Here is a 24020-nt window from a genome sequence, read left to right on the forward strand (position 1 = left end):
ATTTCTTAAATTCGACTTTTGAAAACCTCTTCAGTATCAGCATACTTACTCCATAGTCATGAGTTAAAATGTTATATGTAGTCAAAACAATATCCTGTTTTGAAAGCAACGCCGGGTCTCTAATACGATCAGGACCATAATAAACATAAAAATTCAAGTGCACATCTGATTTTATATGTTGCCCAAATTGGTCCTAAAAGAAAATTAGAAATATTTTTAATAATAAGCAGATTGGCGTCAGGTTTAATATGTGTATAAAAAGCTCTCTCCTGGCAATAGTGTCATAAATCAAAATACTAAAAGTGCATAAAATCAAGTTTCCTGGAGCCTAAACAAAAATAACAATGATAATAATACTAATTATTATTTTACTGTCAGGAAAACTGACATATACACAGTAATAATACATTATGTGAATTTTGCCTGGCCCTATCAATGAGCAGCCACTTCATTTTTAGGAGGAAAAAACAACCAAGCTTTTTAAAACAAAACAGTAAAATTAGTTTTTTAAAAATTTAGTATTTTAACAAAATGGATCTTTAATGCTTCCAGTTAGCAGATTTAATAATATCAAAATTAAACAGTAAAAGAAAAGCAACCAGTATTATCAACAGTGTAGGCAAAGATTCAAGTACAATATCCACTTTCACTCATTTATTACAGGCCTATTTGCCAGGTATCAACCAGAAGGGTAGTACAGCTAAAAAGAAAAACAAAACCTGATCTTGCCCTCCTTGAGGACATGATCAGTTTAAAAAACTTGAGGTGGTGGCTGTTGTTGTTGTTTTAATCATGAAAACAACAGATCCTGGAAATTCTGAGAAGAAAAAAATATCATGATTAAATTGGAGAGACAACAGGGAGAAACAGCTGGGAAACTATTAGGTGAGAGATGATAAAGCCCTAGATCAAAATGGCAGAAGTAACAACAGAATGGAAAGAACAGGTATGAAAGAAAGACATTTGGAAGAAGGGACTGATGGGACTTCAGGACTAATTAAATATGGGATATGAAGAAAAGGGAAAAGATAAAGAAGCCTCTGATACTTAAAATGACTGCCTAGAAGAACTGTGAGATAAAGATATAGGGAATTTTTTTTTTTTTTGAGGAAGATTAGCCCTGCCAGTCCTCCTCTTTTTGCTGAGGAAGACTGGCCCTGAGTGCACATCCATGCCCATCTTCCTCCACTTTACATGTGGGATGCCTACCACAGCATGGTGTGCCAAGCGGTGCCATGTCCGCACCCGGGATCCGAAACGGCAAACCCCAGGCCGCTGAGAAGCGGACTGTGCGAACTTAACCACTACCCCACCGGGCTGGCCCCCGGAAATTTTTAAAAAGAAGGTGAAAGCAGGTATAAACATGAGAAAGAGATAATGAGTATGTATTATCATTTCAGACACTTAAAAGATTTTTGGTCACTATAGAATATCTGACAGGAGAAGTATACTAGGAAAATTTAAATACTGGCCTGTAATGCAAGTGTAGATATGGATTTTAAAATTATCAGCAGATAGTACGTGAAGCTACAGGAATGAATCAGATTTTCTAAGGAGAACACGGGCAATGAAAAAAGAAGGTGAGAGACAGAGCCCACAGAATACCAATATTTAAAGAGCAGGCTTATGCCTTGATTGGGAGATATGACATGATGTCTGGAATATGATTCAGAATATTCCAGCAAAGAAAAAAATAAAGCAAATGTGGCAAACTTGAAATTCTTGAATCTTGATGAGTAAACAGAGATGTCATGAAAATTATCCTAACACTTTAAAAAAAAAACCATGCTTTTAAGGAGGCGGGAAAAAAGGCAGACTAAACAGGAACCACGAGAGAAAAATAGAGGTGGAGAAAAGCAGTGGCCAGAAAGTTGGGGTAGCAAACAAAATTTGGAGGGGGTCCAAAAGATATCAAAGTCTCAAAAAGGAATACATGATCGATTTTTTAATTTGCAATTTATGTTCATTCCTTCTCTTTACAAAAAGATTTAACATGGCTTAGAAAATAAGACCTAACAGAAAGCAATAAAAGGGAAACAAAGTCAGGGCAGAGGAAAAGAAAAAGGGAACTGACTGGACATGGCAACCATGAGGTCACTGAAGACGTTCACAAAGACAATTTCTACAGAGGATGGGAGCAAAAACTGTAGTGTAGGCCAAAGAGAGAAAAAAACCTGAAACAGTAAAGGCAAAAATACAGAGAAGAGAGGATAAAATGAGAGACTGAAGGTGAAAATGCAAAGAATTTTATCAAGAAATCTGTTGGAAAAAGGAAGGATACAGAATTCAGTATGAGAAAACTGAATCAATGGTTGCCTTGAAATGGAACAGAGCATATTTGTGGAAGGATGAGACCTGAAACAGAAGACAGTTAACTTTTCCGGAGAAAGAAAACTATAATAATAGAGGTTCTAGTAACCGTGCTAGGTTGTGTGCATGCAGGTGTGTATGTGTATGAAATAGGTGCTAATATTATTTCATTTTCCATTGGGAGGAATAAGTAAACTTGCCTAAATATCCCGAAAAAGTATATGGTGGAGCAGGATTGGTACCCTACTCCCTTAACTGGAGTCTTCTCCACGTTTTGAAACAAGGAAGGGAAGATAAGGTAGTTCTAGCCCGCTCATTAGGGTGCTAGGTCATTTATTTGGGTGCTAGGAAGAGAGCTGTGTGTTGAGAGATTACAAAATTCTAATTCTTGACCAGGAATTCCTATATGCCCACCCATCCCTCATCCCTTTAAAAATCAGTTTTTCACAACCTCAAGTAGGCAAGATTTTGCCAAGGTTTCCTTTCTGACATTTATATTACCAAAACTTTTGTTCTTTTTCCAATACAAAATTATAATGAAATACTGATTACCCATTTTTAAAATACATATCCACAACCCCAAGCTCTTAAAGAATCACAGTTCTACACATACCTCCATTAATACTTATAAACCTCACCCTATTAACTGCCATTCAAGTACCTATGTACTGCCCTTCCCACAATGGACCACACATCAAAAGAAAGAGCATAGTTTTGTTGGAATGAAAAAAACAGCAAGAGAACTAACTCATTCTAGTCCTAAGAGGAAAAATGACACACTCATCAGGAGAAGATATAAATTTTTTTAAATACATACACCAAAAACTTAGAATAAAAAGATAAGAGTCAAAGAAGGCAAGGCTACATAAAAGTCAAAAAGAAATTAAAGAGGTCATGGAATTTGACAATTAGACAATAACTACTTATCTTTTCTAATGCAATTTAGAGAAATGGTGGCAGAAGCCAGATTACAATGAGTTAAGGAGTACGTAAAAGCAAGAAGTGAAAAGTAAACCCCAAGAGGTACTACAGTGAAGGAAAGCAGAAAAGTAACAACTTAAAGGTCAGACCTAGTCAAGAGAAGGTATTTAAAAGTGAAAAAGTTCTGAGTATGTCTCATGAAAGAGCTAGTGGGGAGAGACTGCATAACCAGGCCATGAAAAAGTAACAGATAAAATTCAAAAGCGCAGAGATGGAATCCAATGTATAGGCTAAGGTATGGGTCTCTTACAAAGAGGAGGACCTCTTTTACCTCTGACATTAGAGAAGGAAAGGCTGGGAGACAGGCAAATAACCTTGGAGGTGGCAAGAATGGAATTTAACATCCAGTGGTCTTTATGTTCACAGTGCTTCGAATAGCCACTGTTTCATTATAACATGCAGCTTGAAGCTCAAACTGGAAAGGAAACAGAACCAAGCTGCTCCTTACACATAATACATAAAGAAGTTCCATTCCACTGTAATGTTTTAGAACAGAAAAGCAATCTCGAAGGGTAGAAAAAAAATAATTTTCTGGTGGGTAACCTTAAAAGCATAGCTAAGTCAGAATGTTGGAGACTTTATCCTAGCTCCATCATTTATTAGCCGGATGACCCTAGGCAAGTTACTTAATTTCTCTGTGTTTCAATTTGGTCACCTAGAAAATGAGAATAATAGTTGTGCGGATTAAATAAGAAAATCTATGAAAAGAGGTTAAGGAAAAAAATGAGCACACAGGAGCTCACTAAATGTTACAAGTTGTTATAAAAACAGAAGTTATTGTTAGTGGGGTTCTTAGAAAAGACGTTCCAACAATTTATAAATACGGTAAAGTCTTAAATTATATACCTTTCCTACTTTGGGGGACAGAAATGGCAGAGGCAGAAGTATAAACCAAATCTTATGATAGCAATTAGTCATGTTTCTTTCTCTACTATAAATCTTCAAAGAAAACTACTTCAATTCAGCACACATAACTCCAATTCACCTAACGATTACTTGAACTTAGATATAAAGTGCATGACCAAACATCTATCTCCCAACGAATGACTCTTTAACAGAGTACTTTTTACCGCATGTGCCAAATATAAATTATGTCACATTTTAAAGGGCTGTGAAGACTTACAATCCAATTGCTTAACACAGAAAGTGGACAGATGATGAGTGTTGTTCTTGGTCTCTCTTCAACATCAGTTTTCTTTGAACCCTCCACTGCAGATGCTCCTAAAACAATGAATCAGTGACACAGCCTTTAGCTGTTTTTTTCTGAATATATATGAAATAAATAAAGAGATAACAATAATGTGCCTCAACAAAAAGAGAAATCAGGCAGAATTAAAATGAAGTAGATGGACTTCTGTTTCCCACCCTGACAAAGTAACAGGAACTAGATTTTACCCTGCCACTTTGAACAACTAAAAATCCAGATATTGATTATTTATGGGGGGAGGTAGAGGATTGTGACTGGGAGAGGACACAAGAAGGACGTTTAGAATATCTCCTAATATTCATTAAGTTATTCATAGTTATTCATTGAAATGAACATTGTTTTATGTAGTTTTCTGAATCTGTACCATAATTAATGTGGTAGCCAGACTGTGAGATGGCCCCTAACGATATCCACTTCCTGACAGTCACAACCTTGTGTAATGCCCTCCCACACTCTACTAGAGTCAGTCTGTGTGACCAATAGGATGTGGCAGAAGTGATGGTATGTCATTCATAAGATTAAGTTATAAAAGATGCAGCTTCTGTCTTATCTGCTCTCTCCTTCTCTCTCTGCTTTTCTCTCTGATTGCTTCCTCTAGGGGAAGCCAGGTGCCATGTTGCGAGGACACTCAGGCAGCCTATGTCAGCAAAGACACACTAATTTCATTTTCCATTTCCCTATTGGATAGTATTTACATTATTTCTAATATTTCACTAAAATAATGTGGCAATGAAAACTATTTTTTCATGTCTCCTTGTACATATTTATACAGAGTTCTAGGTGATTCATCTTTAGCTTCATTATATTTGGCCTAGTTGTTTTCCATGGTAAGTTACACTCCCATCCACAATGAGAGTTCCTGTTACTGCATAACCTTGCGTCTATTTGGCACTGTGAGAATTTTTAAATTTCTGTAAACATGATGGGTGAGATGGTGTCTCACTATTCCTTTAATTTGCATTTCCCCAATGATTGAAGTCTGCATATCTTTTCCTATGTGTGCTGGTTATTTGGGTTTTCTTTCTGTGGACTATACAGTCCAGTCATGCACCACTTAACAAAGGGCATGTGCTGAGAAATACAGCATTACATGACTTCACTGTTGTGAGAAATTCAGAGTGTATTTACACACACCTAGATGGTACAGAATACTATATACCTAGGCTACAGAGTACTAATCTTATGGGACTGCCACCACACAGTCCATCACTGACCGAAATGTCGTTATGTGGTGCATGACTGTATTCTTAGTGGCTCTTCTCCTATTGGGTGGTCTTTTTCTAACTGATTTGTAGAGGGTTCTTTACCAATATTTACCAATATTCTAGATACCAATCCTTTATAAGTTACTTATCACAAGTATCCTCTTCAGATGGCTTTATCATTTTTCACTTTGTTTATGGTGCCTTTTGATACACAGAAATTTAAAATCTTGTACAATTTAATCAATCTTTTCCTTATGACTTTTTGTGTCTTATTTAAGAAATCACTATCTACCACAAGATATGGCTTCCATCTCCACTCAATGATTTCTGTTTCTATTCTGCTTCTCTTCTAGAAGTATGTTTTTGGTTTTATCACAGCTATAACTTTTTAAGTTTTTCTCGTGTTACAGTTACGTTTTCTGCAAGAGAAAGGGACAGTCTTGTGTGTGAACTTAATTCTATGTGAATTCTAATTCTATTCCAATTCTCCCAACTGAAAGTTCTAAAGTTCTTAAAATTTCTAAAATAAGGATCAAGAGTAATCTATCTGAAATGCCTATGTTTTCTATTCCTAATTGTCCAATTCTCAGACCAAAAGTTATCTCCTTATCCTAAATCTATGCTAGCTGAAATACCATCTTCTTAAACAGGCCTCCTTTGTTTTCTTCACAACACTTATTATTTAAAATCATGTTTACTTGTTTATTTTGTTTCCCCCATCATTAGACATAGCTCCATGTAAACAGACTTTCATCTGCTATATCCCCAACATGTAAAACGGAGACTAAGGTGTAGAGACATAATAACTTGTTCCAGATCTCCTCCTAGTTCAATCTCATTCCATCTCAAATATTCAGACTCTTAAAGCAGTGCTGTTTTCCCATGAATTACAAAATATAAAATTACTAAAGATCAGTAACATTCTTAAGTAAAAAGCATATTCTACTCATACTAAGAATTAAATCCTTATTATAATTTAAATTAATCCAAATTAAGTTAAGTTTTAAAGCAGTCATAAATTGCTCTGTGCCTTCACTAAAGGAACTTCTGCTTCTCAGATGAGTAAGTGACCTCCTCCCATCATATTTTTCACCTAACTAAAACACAGACTAGGAAAAGGTACTAGAAGAAAAACACATCAAAATGTACTTTTTAAAAAATGGGATTATGTATTTTTTCTTCTCTCTACTTTCCAAACTTCTTGTAATATGGTTTTATAACTTTTGTCATTTAAAATTTTTTCCATTGAAAAACAGAAAAAAACAAACAAAACAAAAGCTAAAAAACCAGCAGATGTACTGACCCTTTTTCAACATCTTCTTTTTTGTTGCAGGAGTAGATGAAGTAAGTGCACATGCAAACTCTGCATCTTCTTTAACTTTAGAAGATCCTGTCATAAAAACCACAGAATCATTAAGATATTAAAAACTAATTCTCTCCTGTGCGTAGGTGCAGGTACTTTCTGAGGATAGGAAACAGAATACCTCTTCCACACTATCTTAAGAGCTTATATTATTAAGTAAAAATAAACTAGTATCTGGTAACCAAAATTGCCTCTTGTGACACTAAGCCTATCTTTCCAGCTCAGAGAAGGAATGTAGTCATTCATGATAAACTCATGATTCTCTTGAGGAAGAGACGTAAAAGCAGGAGCAGCCATATGCAAAGTGATTTGGCCTCCAGGTGGAAGAACTTTTTTCAAGGAAACAGGAGTTTGACTTCTCATGATGAGGCTGCCAAATTTTCAGATCAGTCAGTGGTGATGAGTTATTTTTCAAACACAATACAACTTCTCAACTAAGAGAAATACAATATGATCTGATTTAAAGGAAAAGCAAGAGTATGTTTTAAAGACAAAGAAAAAAGTAAAGATATTCACTGATTATTTCCACAATTGTATGACAATTCGAACTAACAATAATAGTATTGCCAAGAAAGCATTCCCACTCCCCTTGTGTGATTAAATTTATACATATGTGAATAAAGTTTTAGTGAAGTCATTTTACAAGTAGTAGAAAATTTTGTTTAAAGTTGGTTTAAATATTTTCTCTTAGATTTTAATTTGAAACTATTCTTTCAATTTGCGTCATTCATTTAACACCCTTGGTAAGCTCCATGAAGTTCAAATGTAAACAGCAAATTTAAGATCTATTACTAAAGAATTCCAAGCTAGGGAAATACAAATCTCTAGGGTTTTACTTTAATAACCTCTAAGTATAGATTTGGATACCGAGATGTATATACCTACCTTTCAGTCTGCTTTTAGTCTCTGACTGTGCATTTTTCAGTTTGCCTAAAAATAAAACCAAACATAAAAATGGTTACACTGGGAAATCAGAATATAGGAACATCATCAAATCAAATCCATTTCATATTACCTTTCATTTTCTGCGGCAATTCACTTGTTTCAATTTCCTCTGAATCGCTGCTTTCAGTGTACTGGATGGCAGTTTTTCTTCTAAAATTAAGTAAACACGGATTTTTTATCAACTCAAAGCAAAATGAGATATAAACATTTATTAAATACAATACAACAAATGCTTTTGTCTTGCCTGTTTATTTTTGAAAAAATTTCAAGTGTAACTTTTTATTTGACAAATTAAAGTCGGATTTGCTAAAACCATTTTATTTTCATAACCAGATGCATTTACTACACAAAATGCAGTACCACTACTATTATACTAAATTTGAAAAAGTAAATTATTCTAAAAATAGTAATCAGTTCAATACTCAAACACTTACATAAAACTAGAAAAAGAAATGACTCTTATCAAAACCACTTCCATCCAAGATAATGAAATAAACCCTTAAGAGGCAGAAGTATAATTCTTTCACAATGAAAAATATAAACCGTACAGTACAGAGGTCATACAATATAATACAACAAAAGCCAAGTATTTAGATCTACTTCAGAGGATAAATGAAATTTATAAAGTTAATAGATTCAAGTTGAGATCACACGAGCATTATGGGATTTATTCAAATTAACTAAATTTGTTAATATAATACTCTCCACTAATAACTTTATCTTATTTTCACTAAAGGAGAAATGAGAAAAAACTGAGATGAGCAAAGAGTGCTTCTGTCAAGTCATCCCATAAATATCCATCAGATTTCATCTCTTCAAAGTCATAAATAAAACTCTTAAGTCTCAACAAAAAGAAAAAACCCAGGGAGCTAGAACTTAGTTACTATGTCAAAGAAACAGGAAAAAAGTGGTAGAAAGACAAGTGATTGAAAATTGCCAATTCACTTCTTTTATAGATTAATATTACTTTTCTTCACCTATAAAATGAGAACAGCCTACCTGCCTAAGTCACAGAGATTTTGGCAGTTTCAACTAAAAGAATCTATTTGAAAGAACTATGTACAGATATAATGGTCATTTACCTCTCTCTCTCCTACATATAAGAAAATGGAGAAAGACTTTAAACAAACATATTACACACAATCAAACCAGAACAGAGTTTACCTTTTGGGGCGTGAACTAGACAATTCTGACTTGGGATATTTATTCTTTCCCTTGACATCTGAAATACTGGGTTCTCCACTACATCTAGATCCTTCCATTTCAAAGAAAAGGACAAACATAAAGTATTAGTAAATTGTCTTAGACGATCAGTGTCCTTCTTAAAACCCTAGTTTTCCAACTCAGTAGTTCAACTTTCTTAATATCTTTACTTCTGTTCTTTCAATCAGCAAGCTACTACTTATTTCCTAATCTAGTACTTCCTCACTAAAAGTACCTTCAATTTTTTTTACCCAGTCTTTCCCTGTAGTCATCCAGCCAATCCCCACACTAGCTGAATTTCCTACTGTACCAAGGCAGCTGAGAGCTGTTGTAAAAAAGTGAACAATAAATAGGTGGTATTATAAATTTACATTTTCAAATCTCAGCTGTCACCTTGTGTCACTTACCAACTCTTTTACCTATCACACGGCCTTGCTACCCACTCACCAGAATGATCTATGCTACAATGGATCCTTCGTCTAGATTCGTAACTCCTTTTACTCCCAGCAGATGACCTACTTAACTTTACAAAAAGAAAAATCAGGTATCTTCTATAAAATCCCAATTTTCCTACCTTTTTATTCCCAATTCGTCACCTACTATTCTTACCCTAAAATATTTTAAGTTCTGCTCTGCTCTAACCAATGTTCAGCAATTAATTTTTGTGAACTGCTAAATCCAGCCATATTGACTGCTAAATCTAGAAATTTCTTTTCATTTCTCCTCTGACTTCAGAATTTGGCTCTAACCTATCTTTCTATCCTGACTGGCTGTTATCCATGCACATTACATTATAAACAAACACCATAAACTACTCTGAGGTCCCAGAACAACATATGTTCTATGTTTTGTTTTTTTTTAACTGCCCTTTCAAGGGATTTTTTTCTCAACCAAAAATGCTCTTAATACTCAGCTTCTCTAACTGGTGTACTACTACCACCCAATTCCATCATCACCTCCTTAATGATATTTTTCCTACCAGTTCTCATGATATTCTTTAGAAAAAGAGATCTAAAATTTTTGAATAGAACAAAGACGGAGCTGGAATTACATCATTAAACTGGAAAAATCTAAATCAAATATAGTGTCATGTTCAAAATTAAAGTTTACCTTTAATTTGTCCATCTGTCTTTTCACTGGTATTGTTTCCTCCAAGTTTCATAGATTCATCATTAACACTACATTCCTGGATGAAAAGGTATATTTCTTACAGAGTACTGCTGTCAATTTTAAATAAACTTAAAATGCATGGATTTTATATTGCTTTACTTTACATAATAAAGACTCCTTAAACTGCTACCCCATTCTGGAGGAACAGGGAGAGGTGCATTAAGTGAAAACGAAAAATATACAAATTGATTAAAATATTTTTCAGAGGTACCTCAAAAAAGAAAACTAGTCAGTCTTTACCCTTTCAAAAGGAATACAAAAAGCAAACCTGCATTATAAATGGCATAATAATTACTGTGAGAAATATTCACAAAATGGGATCTACTTTAGAATTAAAAAAAGCTTTCTGACTACAAACTTTCAAACCAGGAAGCCCTACATAGTAAAAAATAAATCTTTAATGAGGTGGACACCGCCATCCTTTTTCTCTACCCAGGGTGGGTAGAGGTAATAGGAGAGGTCCCAGAGTAAGCCCTTTTACTCTGTCAGGGATTTTCCTGCCAACCCTAACTTCTTCCTTTTTCCTTCATGTGTACCCCTTTGTTTCAAAACATACCAATGTATATATGAATAAAAAGCTTCTATGAAAAGTAAATTTTATATTTCCATGTGAAAATATTTTTAACTGAGTCTAGAAGCACAGGATCCTTCCAATCTTATTTTTAATTCTAGATTTCATTCTATAGATAGGAAAGTTAAATGAAATTGGGCTTAATTAAATTAATCTTCCAGTTTAAAAAGAAAGATAGGTGATGACATCATAACCTCAAAGTGAATCAAAACCTGAGACTGGAGCTCAGAATAGGTGGGCAGGAATACAAAGTAAATTTTGCTGAGAATTAGGGCTAATAAAGGATATTTGATTTTAGTTTTTAAAAAAATACAACTTTAAACATCTTAATAAAATTCCATTAGTTATACTAAAAATGTAGTTGAAAAGAAGATACATACCCTTTTAATGCTGAGTCTAAATAAACGAAACATCCAAATTAACTTTTTAAAGCATTAGCTCTAAGAAACTGATGTTAAAACTACTTTTCATCAAATGTTCTACCCAGTCTTCTTCAATGAGTACAACCATTTAAACAGTATGCAAAAACTAATAAAAAAGTTTATCCACAAATAAAGGATTTCCTTTACCATTATGCCTTTTATAGTAAATGATTTTGCTCAGCAGCTATGAAGTCCAACCTATAAAATCATACCATGCTCCAATTTAACAGAATTTAAATCAAGGATATTTCACTCTGTAAACATGGAACATCTAAATCTATTTGAAATAATGGAACTTTTACTGCAATAAATTCTTAGTTGGAAATCACATTTTTCAGCCTCAATTTCAACTAATGTAGCAAACTAAATATCCTAAACCATCCCACTACACAACACCTTAAATGCATGGCTCATGGCGGGGGAGGGCAGGTGGAGCTTTATTGATAATTTCTTTTTCTTTTCTTTTTTTTTTTTTTTGAGGAAGATTAGCCCTGAGCTAACATCTGCTGCCAATCCTCCTCTTTTTGCTGAGGAAGTCTGGCCCTGAGCTAACATCTGTGCCCAACTTCCTCTACTTTATATGTGGGACGCCTACCACAGCATGGCTTGCCAAGCAGTACCATGTCCGCACCCGGGATCCGAACTGGCGAACCCCGGGCTGCCAAATCAGAACGTGCAAGCTAAACTGCTGCACCACCGGGCTGGCCCCAATAATTTTTAAGCTGATAACTGACAGTGAAGCTGTAAGTAGTCTTAGGTGTTACTCTTCAGTTTTAACCACCAAATGTAGCAAGAACAAGATATAAAGCACTGGACTCTTTGGGGCAGGGAACTGAATCTCAGACATTAATAACTGAGTTAAACTCTCAAAGAGAAAACGCAACTAAGTACAGAAATTAATAAAACGATTTCAATAAGCAGTGGCATGAAACCAATGTGCAGCCTCTCTGAAAACTAAAAAATTAGAGGAACAGCAGTACAGAAAAGTCCAAAAAAGAGATATTTTGCATATACCTTTTGCTTAGTTATTTGCTACTTTTAAGTTTTTTGGACTATCAGCTAAGAAGGAAGAATAATTGTTTCACTCTAATAACATTTATTTTTCCCATAAAACTAATTCATTTTTAACTCTTAGGAAGTGAATATATTATGTGTATATATCCTATACATATAAATACACATAAATTAACTATCAAGAACAGTCACCCATATTCTCATCACTAGGACGTAATTATCACTACTAACATTTGGCACATACGATGTATGTGACTACATTTAGATATATATAAATATGTATTTATAAAATGAGGACTAAAGCTCTATAAACAGATGCATACCTGGCCTTTTTGTTTGTTTTTTTAACTAAAAAATATAAACTAAGTATTCTTCAAAAATAGGATTTTGTATTTGCTAATATTCAATTTTATGGCTATAAAATAATTTAACCATTACCTTATTGAGAGGTGTTTCTTTTCTGCCTTTAAAATAATGCTGGGGAAAAAAGATTTGTACTTATATCTTTGGAAAAAAGGCATTTCTGATAATTTCTTTAGATAGTTTCTTTGAAACGGCATTATTGAGTCAAAGATTATAAAAACACTTTTAAGGCTCTTGATACATATTACCAATTTGCCCTCACAAATGTAGTATCAACTTTCACTTTTAGGAGCACAAAAGAGGCCATTCATCGCATCTCTGAAAACATTGGATGTTATCAATTTTTTGGCAGTTATCTTTTAATGACAAAATTAAAAGATTTTACAATAAACCAGACTTCAGAGAAACATACTTACTAATACTTTACCTTTTTCAGTTGATTTTTTTTAATTCTTTCAATAGGAAGAGGTTTACCATCATGGAAGTTGGTAAGAATTACCGCAATGGCTGTCAGAGTTTTGCCCTTTAAAATGTTTTAAAAAGACAAAGGTCAGATTATGAAATCCAGTTGACCAGAGAACATTCCAAAACCAATTTTAAAATCAAATAAGCAAATATTAAGTAGCATTCAAGGCCACAAAAGTGTACTGAGTATTGTATTAAATAACAAATATTAATGAAAAGTATTTCACTGATTAATTTAGGAAACACTTTCCCAAACTGCATTACTAGGAATTAGTAAATGATTTACTCTATAAAATATCATAACCATCTCCGAGAAATGTCATTTTATTGAACTATTGCTGTTCTAAGATTTTTACATTTAACTCTAAACTATTAACTTTATCATGAAACTAGAATTATTTGCTTGCTATGGAATTCAGAGCTAATGTAAAATGACTAGTAATTCTAGTATGTACATGAGACAATTTTATTAAATTTCATTTAAAGATTATTCCAAGACTTAAAAGCTATAACTTACCAATAAAGCATAAAGGGCATGATATTCTTGTGTTTTTCTTAAATGGAAACAATTTTTCATTATTTTCCACTGCTGAATTTATAATTAGCAACACAGATATAAATCTCTGGCAATTTTAAAGCAGCTTTCAAAGTGTGGTCCACAGGCCCTAGGGGTCCCCAGGACCCTTTCAAGGTGTATGGTGTAGTGAAAACTACTTTCGTAATACTACTAAGACCTTATTTGTGTTGACACCTGTAGTAACGCCACAAAAAGCAATGGTGGGTAAAGTGCTGGTGCCTTAGCATGAAACAAAGCAGTTGGTACTAGATTATACTAGTGGTCACTGTATTCTTAACTGCCACAAACTAACAGAAAAAAAAAACCCAGTTTCACTTTAAGAATGTTCTGATGAAGCAGTGCACATTAATTTTATTAAATCTAGCCTCTTAAGTACACATCTTTTTAATATTCTATATAACAAGATGGAAAATACACATATTTCTGTTGCATACCAAAATACAAGGGTTATCTAGAGAAACATCACTTGTGAGACTGAGCTGCAAGCTCAACTAACCACAATACATCATCACTTTCTCATGCATCACCATTTTTACTTGAAAGAATAACCAACAACTAGTTATTCATGACTGCGTGGCAGACATTTTCTTGAAAAGTTAAAGTGAGGCTAGCACCTTCAAGGGAGACAACTGACAGTATTTGTCGTTAATGATAAAATTTGAGTTTTCTAGCAAAAATTAGAATGTTGGAAAACCTGTATCCAACACTAAAAGCATAGCAAATGTAAATGCCTTTCTAATAAGATCAGCAGTAATATCAGTGAATATAAATTTTTGATATTGATAATGAAATGCGTCAACATTTGATAGACCTGTGTAACTCAGTATACCAATATTTTAAAAATGAGCAATGCCTGATGTTATAAAATCATCCATGGGTAAAATATTCAATGTGCAACCTACACCAATGGATTTTAACAGAACAGAGCTTAAAAAGTTCACTGACAGAATTTTTAAGTCCACATTATAATTGCTAACCTTTAATAAACTATATTTGCTTAATTTTGTCATATTGAATACCTACAATTATCTAAAAAGATTATCACAATACTTCTCCCTTTTCCAACTACGTACCTATATGCGAACTAATTTTCTTTATATACTTCAACAAAACACTGTATCACAACATACTGAATGACAAAGCAAGTATGAGAATTCAGCTGTCATCTATCAGGCCAGACATTAAAGAGATTTGCAAAAATGTAAAACACCAGTCTTATCATCAAAATTGCTTTTGTTTTGGAATACTTTTCACCTAAAACTATGCTGTGTTAACAAATGAGTTTTTGTTACTTTAAAATTTATTTTAATGGCTAATACTGTAAGTAAGAGATATATTAATAGATACCAGCCACAAAAACAAAAGCTCTTTGGGATCCCCAACAATTTTTAAGAGTGTAAAGGGTTACTAAGACCAAAAAAGTATAAAAACTGCTGGTGTAAGGAATCCTAAATATATATATTTTATACTCTGCATATCACAGTATTTGTGAAAGAATACAAAAAATTTCACATTAGGTTGTCTTTTTCCTTTAAGAAAATCCAGGGGGCTGGCCCCGTGGCCACGTGGTTAAGTTCTCGAGCTCCACTTCAACGGCCCAGGGTTTCGGCAGTTCAGATCCTGGGCACGGACATGGCACGGCTTGTCAGGCCAGGCTGAGGTGGAATCCCACATGCCACAACTAGAAGGAATCACAACTAAAAGTATATGACTACGTACCTGGGGGCTTTGGGGAGAAAAAAAGGAAAAATAAGAAATCTTAAAATGTTAAAAAAAAAAAGAAAGAAAATCCATAAAGGATAAGCTACCTTGAATTTCAAAAGAAAATTGAGAAACACACGTTTATATCATTACCATTAATTATTTTAATTGTACCTTAACCAAACAAACGAAAAATTTTAAAACAAAAAAAACCTTCCCATTATGTTAAGTGAAAACCATGGGAAAAACCATGATCGACACTGAAAGTGAAATCTAGTCTCAGACTGGCACCAATATATTCACATCTCTATCTACTTCAAAATTACTTTCTATAAAATAATAACTATAAAATAAAATTTTATTAACTCAAGATATTTACCAAACCCATATCATCAGCTAAAATTCCTCCATGGACATTTTCTGGTCGGTCCTTCTCAGAAAAATTTGTTATCGTATTATAGTATAAGTCACTTCGCTGTTCCCAGAATGGTGGAAGTTCTTTACTATTTTCCCGTGAAACCATCCAAGCTAGAGCTTGTTTTTGATGTGGAAGCAATGGTGTTTCAATGGCCTATAAATAAAAGGAACGTCATAAATACATTCGTTTTTCCCCAGATAGAATCTGGAAAACAGTTGATCTTGTGATAAAAAAAAATGTGTAGATTAAACAGCATATTTTAAAATTCCAAATAGTTTTAAATAGAAAATATTGGCTCAGTACCTCAGCTGGTTCCATTTCATGAGTTTTATCATCTTCCTTTAAATCTTCAAACAATTTGTCAAATTCTGTTTTAAGCTACAACAAATAGCAACAAGAAACATTACTAAACAAACCAATTAAAAAAATAATTACACTTCATTCAGAGATTTTAAGTCATTTAATTAACTAAGAGTCAAATACCAAAGGTACCTAAAATAATTCTTTCAGATACTACACTACTCATTGAAAGGAAAACAAACAGGTGCTTTAGGTGTAAAAGGTAACTGTGTTACAGTCGAAAGAATACAGGACAGAGCATTCTAAGTCCTGGGTTTTAGTCACAGCTCTGTAACAAACAAACCTATATATAACTGTGGGCAAGACACTTAATCTTTATGGCCCTCTTATTCCGGTAAAATGAAAGTGATGAACTCGATTTAGCATGTCTCTAAGGTTCCTTCTGTCATTGAAATTCTGTGATTCTATTGTTGTATTCAAACCATTTTGGCAGATCCTACCAAGCACATTTGACTTTCTTTCAAATCAGTGACATTTCATTTATCCTCACTGCAATAAAGAATTTGCTATGTGCTACAAAATGTTAGAATGGTTTCAATCTTATGAGAATATAGTTGGTTCTTTACATTTCTCTAGTCCAATTTTATAGCAACATATATGCGTTATGATTATTTTGTAAATCAGCACAAGTACACAGCAGTAGCCCAAAAGAAACCAGGCCAAGTCTAAAAAGTTAGGAAAGGTAACCTAGAGTTTTACCCACCAGACACAGGCTCAAGCCCTTCTAACAACGAGCAGAGAACATACAGTAACTACAATTAGAATACTGGATAACACTGACGGGTAAAGGAAAAAAAAGGTTTTTGATGTAATTTGTAAACTGATCTGCATTAATTTATTCTATATCCATTTTTCTCAAACTAACTCAGCATAACAGTATCTTGGATTATAAATTAGACAAAGTAAGAACTAGACTAATGCCCAAGATTTGGAATTAATTTTTTTAGCACTGCATTTGCAACCTTACTGAAAAAAGGAGTAAGTTTCAAGCTTCAATTTTTTTAAAATTGATATCTGGACATTTAAAAAAGTTCAAACAACACAAAAACATTAAAACATACTAAGACATCCCATGCTTATACAGTAATATGTGTGTTTTAATCTATGTATAAATGTGTGTGCATGGATATATTCCTTATCACTGCTTTTTACATAAATATTTGCAATACATATTGTTTATTCTACGTGTTTCATAATAATATATCTGAAGATCATTAATACCAGCACATATTTATCTTATTCAATCAATCTTCAACATTTAAAATTCACTTTTAGATTATAAAATACAAGAGAAGCAAACCTGTTCAGTTGTCATCTGTACTGCAGCATGTACTGGCATACTATAGCTTGGTCCAGCTCTTCCGGAGCCCCAGGCACTTTCCAAATTGAATCCAAAAGCTATAATGTACAAAGTGAAAATAATAAAATCACTAAATGAAATAAATCACCTTTTAATTAGCTTTTAAAACTTGTATAATAAGCTGCATGAAAAATTCCCTTAACATATTTAAATTTTTTTAAGCTAAATCTTAAGTTATTCGAAAACACACTATTAAAATAATTCCACATTATTTGAACAAACTCTTGCCAAACAAATAATACTTTTTCATTCTCTACTGGGAGATCCTTGCGTCTGTAATTTATCAAAAAGAATGTTTAAAATTAGGGATTTCCAGATATCATCATTGGGGGAAATTACGGGATGCAATACAGGACCTCCTTGTACATTTCTGTGTATGTGTGCAACCTCTGATGAATTTATTTATTTCAAAAGAAAAAAATTCAGGATTTCCTTAAAAAAGTTGTAACTTGGAACCTTCAGAAAAAATTAGTTTAGCCAACCAAACTCAAAGTATTACTTAAAGGAATAAATGTTTTATAATTCATGCATTTAACAATATCAAAATAAGACTAGGTTAAACCCGAAACTTACTTTTTGGTGCAGGACCCAATTTAAATCCATGTTTCTTCAACTGATCTAAAACCGCTTTCCTATTTTCTTCTTTTCCCCAAAAAGTCATATGCAGAGGCATGGTAAAAGCATTGTGTGCACCAAAAGGAACTACCCTATTATATTTAAGAAGAAAAAAAATTGAGAAATTAGAAGTTATTTTTTTACTCCCATTAAGAATCTGTTAAATGTTCTAAGTGTCACATTCAAATTTTGCATGTAAGCAAAATAGGAAGGAACTAGTTGGGCAGACTAGAAAGACAGAAAAAGGAGAGAACAGAATCAACAACAATCAGAAGAAAATGGTGGTTTTTAGGAAGAGAATGCCAAAAGAAACTGAGACGATGTGATAAAGCAGTGTTTAAATATAAAGTATAGCATACAACCAAGATTTTAAGACAGGTAAAATAGTAAGTTTAATTGAGAAGGTAGAGCTTTCACTAACAGAACCAGTAAGGATAGCAACCTATTCCGGGAGAATGGGGAATGATTTGCAAGAAGTGTTTCTGAATCAGAGTTCACTAAAAGTTTATTCTCAGTATCTGAAAAACTTGATGAAATGACAAAGGAGAAAACAAGTAAACAAATGACGTGAGAAGGTACTGCTGAGCATTTATCTTCCAAACTCATCTTTTCGTATCCTAAACATTCCATACTTAAATTGAGATCACAAACACAAATGCCTAAAAGAGAAAAGGTAACCAAGGAGACCAAGAGTTGAAAAAACAGAAGATGTAGTAGAACTGGGAGAGTATGCCCTAGCCAAAGCTGCTCCACTCATCTGATGCCATGTGGAAATGAGGGTCCAGCATTACCAGACCTTCCGTTTGTCAAGAGAAATCTTTGTAAATTACTTTTATATTTAGGGGAAAAAATTAACATGCATAAAATATAGAATATCCAAATATTCAAATATTGGAAAGGAAGGAAAAATTTTAAGTGTGTAGCCAAAATGAAACTCACCTACATCTGATCAGAGGCTACCAGTTTACAACCTCTGATTTCAACAAACGCTTCCAAACTCCAAAATCTACACACTAAAAGGCTTGGAGAGAGAGAGTGGACTTCCTAATATTTGAACCAAAGTCCACATGGTAATAACTCAACAGGAAAGTGAGGGATAGCTACTTGATGGCTAGGGTAATGGAGACAGAAGAGAGGAGAACTAAAACATTTATGGAACACATACTAAATAAATAGTGATAAAAGTTGTCAGGGCAACAATACAGACTTTTAAATTCAAAGATCACTACAACTCACAATTATTAAAACTAAACTCTGAAAGTACATTACCCTTCAACTTGTGCCAATTTGTTGTCCATGATATAGGCCAAAGCAGCTGCTAGATCTTTCTTTAAATGGCCAACCTGATTTCCATTCACATTGTTTACTTTAATTGCATTCTTATCATAGGGGTTATTGGGCTCTCGTTGTAATGCAACCATTTCATTATTATTGACCTAATAAAAATAATGAAAACAGCATAAACAATAAACATACAATAATAGTTTTCTTCATCATACTTTATCTGGGATTTCTATTCATTTTTTTAATGCTTAATGAATAGCACTGTATATAAGAAATGTATTATTTTCTTGGACTCATATTTCTATAGAAATATTGAAGAATATGTTTTATAATGATTCTTTTATAATGTTTTTCTAATTTACATTCATTGGGAAGTTAAATCCTTGATAGCTAAAAGATACAAAAACTAAATAACAGATTCACACTATCTAATATTTTCAACACACTAACTTCTGAAAATAGGTAATCTTTACTGAGTGCTTACTATGCACCAACATTGTTCTAAGTACATTACATAGATTGACTTATTAAATCCTAACAATCTTATTGGTAGATACCATCATTAACCCCATTTGAAGGGTTACTATGATGAAGCCCAGATGAAGACACTAAAACACAGAATAAATAACTTGCCCAAGCTAATAAGTAAATAAAGCTAACAAGTAGCAGACCTAGGATTTGAATCCAGGCGGGCTGCTTCCTAAGCCTGAATTCTCCAGACTCTAAAACGGAGAAAAGGCATTAATTCTAAGTCAGAATGGAACTGGAATAAGAAAATACATCTGGGGACCGGCCCCAGGGTCAAGTGGTTAAGTTCGCATGCTCCACTTTGCCGGCCCAGGGTTTAGCCAGTTCAGATCCTGGGTGCAGACATGGCACCACTCATCAGGCAATGCTGAGGCAGTGTCCCACATAGCAGAACTACAAGGACCTACAACTAGAATATACAGCTATGTACTGAGGGGGCCTTGGGGAGAAGAAGAAGGAGAAAAAAACAAAAAAGACTGGCAACAGATATTAGCTCAGGTGCCAATCTTTGAAAAAAAAAAAAAAAGGAAAATATAGCTGGCCTTCAACTCACGCCATTCTCTGACTGCACCTGATTAAAAATTGCCTGAGTGACATTATTAAAAATGGAAGAATAAGAAATTCCAGAGAGTCTCTCCTCCATAAAAGCCAAGAAAAGACTGGCAAAAATTCTAAGAATCAACTTTTTTGGACTCTGGAAACTAACCAAAGGATTGCAGAAACCTGGGGAGTGTTAATTCAAGAAAAACAAGTGATTATCAGTGCCCTAATTCTATCTTCAGCTCTCAGCTACATGATAGCCTTTAAAAATAACCTGCTGGGATTCTTTGTGCAGCCTAGCAGTTACCAGAGGGAGCACAATGGAGCAGAATCTTTCAAAGATTCATTTCCAAAAAACTGTCATTATCTGACCTGTATGATGGTCCCTAGAAGACCTCCACTTGCAAAGCTGTTTTATTTGATCTCTGAGCTCACTCAGTCCAAAAACCCCTCCTTTTCCCCCTAGAAAAAAAATTTTAACTAAAATTTTAAATATGTTCAAAGACCTAAAGCAAACCATGTCTAAAGAACTAAAGGAAAGCATGAGAACTACGTCTCACCAAATAGAAATTTTCAAGTTAAAAATTACAATAACTAAAGTCAAAAATCACTAGTGAGGCTCCACAGCAGACATGAGCAGACAGAAGAAAAAGTCACTGAAGTTGAAGATATGCCAATTAAGATTCTAGGCTCTGAGGAACAGTTATAGAGGCAGAAACAGAAAGAAAAAAGGAGAAACATGACTAGGCCTCAGAGACCTGTGGGACAAGAAAATGCATACCAACATATGCATAATGAGAGTCTCAGAAAGAGAAAAGAAACAGGGGTAGAAAGAATATGCCAAGCACTAACAGCAAAAAATGTCCCCTATTTGATGAAAAATATCAATCTACATATCTAAGAAGCTCAATGAACTCCAAGTAAAATAAATTCAAAGAGATCCAAATCCAGACATACCATAATCAAACTGTGGAAAGAATCCTGAAAGCAATGAGAGGCAACGCATTACATACAGGGGGATCCTCAATTAGATTTACTTCTGATTTCTCATCAGAAACTACGGAGGCCAGAAGACAATGGGACTACTTTTTAAAGTGCTAAAAGAAAAAAACTGAACCAAGAATTCAGTATCTGGCAAAACCATCCTTCCAAAATGAAGGAGAGATTAAGACATTCCAAGAATAACAAAAACTTTGAGAATCCATCACTAGCAGACATGCCCTCTAAAAAATATTAACAGGGGAGGGCCCCTTGGCCGAGTGGCTAAGTCTGTGCACTCCGCTTCGGCAGCCCAGGGTTTCACTGGTTTGGATCCTGGGTGTGGACATGGCACAACTTCTCAGGCCATGCTGAGGCAGCGTCCCACATACTACACCTAGAAGGACCCACAACTAAAATATACAGCTATGTACTGGAGGGATTTGGGGAGAAAGAGCAGAAAAAAAGAAAAGAAATATTAACAGGAGACCCTTCAGGCTGAAATCAAAGGACAAGAGACAGTAACTTGAATCTACAAAAAAAAATAGAGAGCACAAGTAAAGGCAATTATATAAGTAAATATAGAAGACAGTATAAATTTGGGGGAATTGTAATTTTTTTCTACTATCTGATTTAAAAGGACATAAAACAATCACTATAAATCTGCACTGATGAGCATACATGTATATAAAGATGTAATTTGTATGATAATAGCACAAAAGAGTGGGGAGAAGGAGAATGGAACTATCTAAGCAAGGTTTCTATACACTATTGAAACTAAGCTGGCACTAATCCAAACTAGATTCTTATGAATTTAAGATGTTAACTGTAATTCTCCAGGGCACTACTAAGAAAACAATTCAAAATATATAGTAAAAGAAACAACCAGCGAATTAAAATGCTGCACTAGAAAATATCTATTTAACACAAAATAAAGTAGTAACATGAAGGCCAGACCCAAGGGCCACATATTGCATGATTCCATTTATTATCAAATATGTAGAGTAGGAAAATCCATAGAAACAGAAAATAAATTAGTGGATGCCAGGGGCTGAGAGGAGGGAGTAATGGAGAATGATTATTAATGGGTATGAGGTTCTTTTTGGTGTGATGAAAACGTTCTGGAACTAGACAGTGGGGATGGTTGCACAACCTTGTGAATATCTAAAAACCACTCAATTGTACACTTTAAAATGATGAAATTTATGGCATGCGAATTATCTCAATTTTTTAATTGCCTGAAAAAGACACAAGAAAGCTGCTTTAAACCTCTCCCAGCTTCTGTCTACTTACTGGAGACTTCAGGCCTCACCAACAAGATTATCAGACAGATATTTCTCTCTAGCCCTTTGGAGATATTCTGTGAGGCATAGCTCTATTCTTTCCCTGCCTCCCTCTCCTCTGCCACAGCCTAAAGCATGATCTTCTTTAAACCAGAACATGTAAATCCCAGAACTATAAAACCCCAAGAAAGTAGGGCAAAAAAACATTTATTGAGCATTTTATCTCAAACAAGATAATTAAGGTAACTGTCATTTATTAAAATAAATTATCATGTATTAAAATTAGATCACTGCCATTTACTATAGACAACTAATTAGTAGTAGAATTTATTTTTTAACACTTTTTTTTTAAGATTTTATTATTCCTTTTTCTCCAAAAAGTCCCCCAGTACATAGCTGTATATTTTTAGTTGTGAGTCCTTCTAGTTGTGGCATGTGGGATGCTGTCTCAGCATGACTTGATGAGTAGTACCATGTCCGCACCCAGGATCCGAACCAGCAAAACCCTGGGCCACCGCAGTGAAGTGCACAAACTTAACCACTCGGCCATGGGGCGGCCCCACTAGCAGAATTTGAAATAGAATACATACAGGCCAACATGTTGGAAACTATTAAAAACAAAGAAAACATGGTCCAAGCAGCAAGATAAAAAGGACATTAAAAAAAACTTGAAGGTTAAGATAGCAAGAAAAAGACAGAATTAGAACTAATTATAACAGTATTTCTAGAATAGAAAAAAAAAATCTACTTTATTATAAAATAAACTTTTTTTTTTTTGAGGAAGATTAGCCGTGAGCTAACATCTGCTGCCAATCCTCCTCTTTTTGCTGAGGAAGACTGGCCCTCAGCTAAAATCCATGCCCATCTTCCTCGACTTTATATGTGGGATGCCATGTCCACACCCAGGATCTGAAACAGCAAATCCCAGGCCGCCGAAGCAGAATGCGCCAACTTAACCACTGCACCACCGGGCCAGCCCCAAAATAAAGTCTTTGATGGGTCACAAAATAAAAAATTCAACCATAAGCTTATTGAAAACACATTAAAAAAAGTTACAAATTAACAATGCCAATATTACATAACAAAACTTAGGTGATATTGCCAATGCAGTACTTTGAAGAATGTTTACAAGATTAAAAGCTTTTATTATTGAATAA

At 34.2% G+C, this 24020-nt stretch overlaps 1 protein-coding gene across 12 annotated transcripts in view; it reads right to left on the reverse strand.

Moving 5' to 3' along the window:
- The window catches only part of HLTF (helicase like transcription factor), a 68972-nt gene that overhangs the window by 25481 nt on the left and 19471 nt on the right, over positions 1 to 24020 (reverse strand). For all 12 annotated transcript variants that reach the window (XM_023621073.2, XM_070238283.1, XM_070238284.1 and 9 more), the window contains exons 3-15: positions 19520 to 19686; positions 18209 to 18342; positions 17576 to 17673; positions 16219 to 16293; positions 15877 to 16068; positions 13182 to 13277; positions 10325 to 10400; positions 9176 to 9266; positions 8082 to 8161; positions 7952 to 7996; positions 7007 to 7093; positions 4415 to 4512; positions 50 to 193 (exon numbers count right to left, since the gene is read on the reverse strand). In XM_023621073.2, the coding sequence (XP_023476841.1) occupies positions 50 to 193; positions 4415 to 4512; positions 7007 to 7093; positions 7952 to 7996; positions 8082 to 8161; positions 9176 to 9266; positions 10325 to 10400; positions 13182 to 13277; positions 15877 to 16068; positions 16219 to 16293; positions 17576 to 17673; positions 18209 to 18342; positions 19520 to 19686 (1383 nt within the window). The remainder of the gene's footprint in view (positions 1 to 49; positions 194 to 4414; positions 4513 to 7006; positions 7094 to 7951; positions 7997 to 8081; positions 8162 to 9175; positions 9267 to 10324; positions 10401 to 13181; positions 13278 to 15876; positions 16069 to 16218; positions 16294 to 17575; positions 17674 to 18208; positions 18343 to 19519; positions 19687 to 24020) is intronic.

Source organism: Equus caballus, chromosome 16 (assembly GCF_041296265.1).
Source record: "Equus caballus isolate H_3958 breed thoroughbred chromosome 16, TB-T2T, whole genome shotgun sequence".
Taxonomy (NCBI): domain Eukaryota; kingdom Metazoa; phylum Chordata; class Mammalia; order Perissodactyla; family Equidae; genus Equus; species Equus caballus.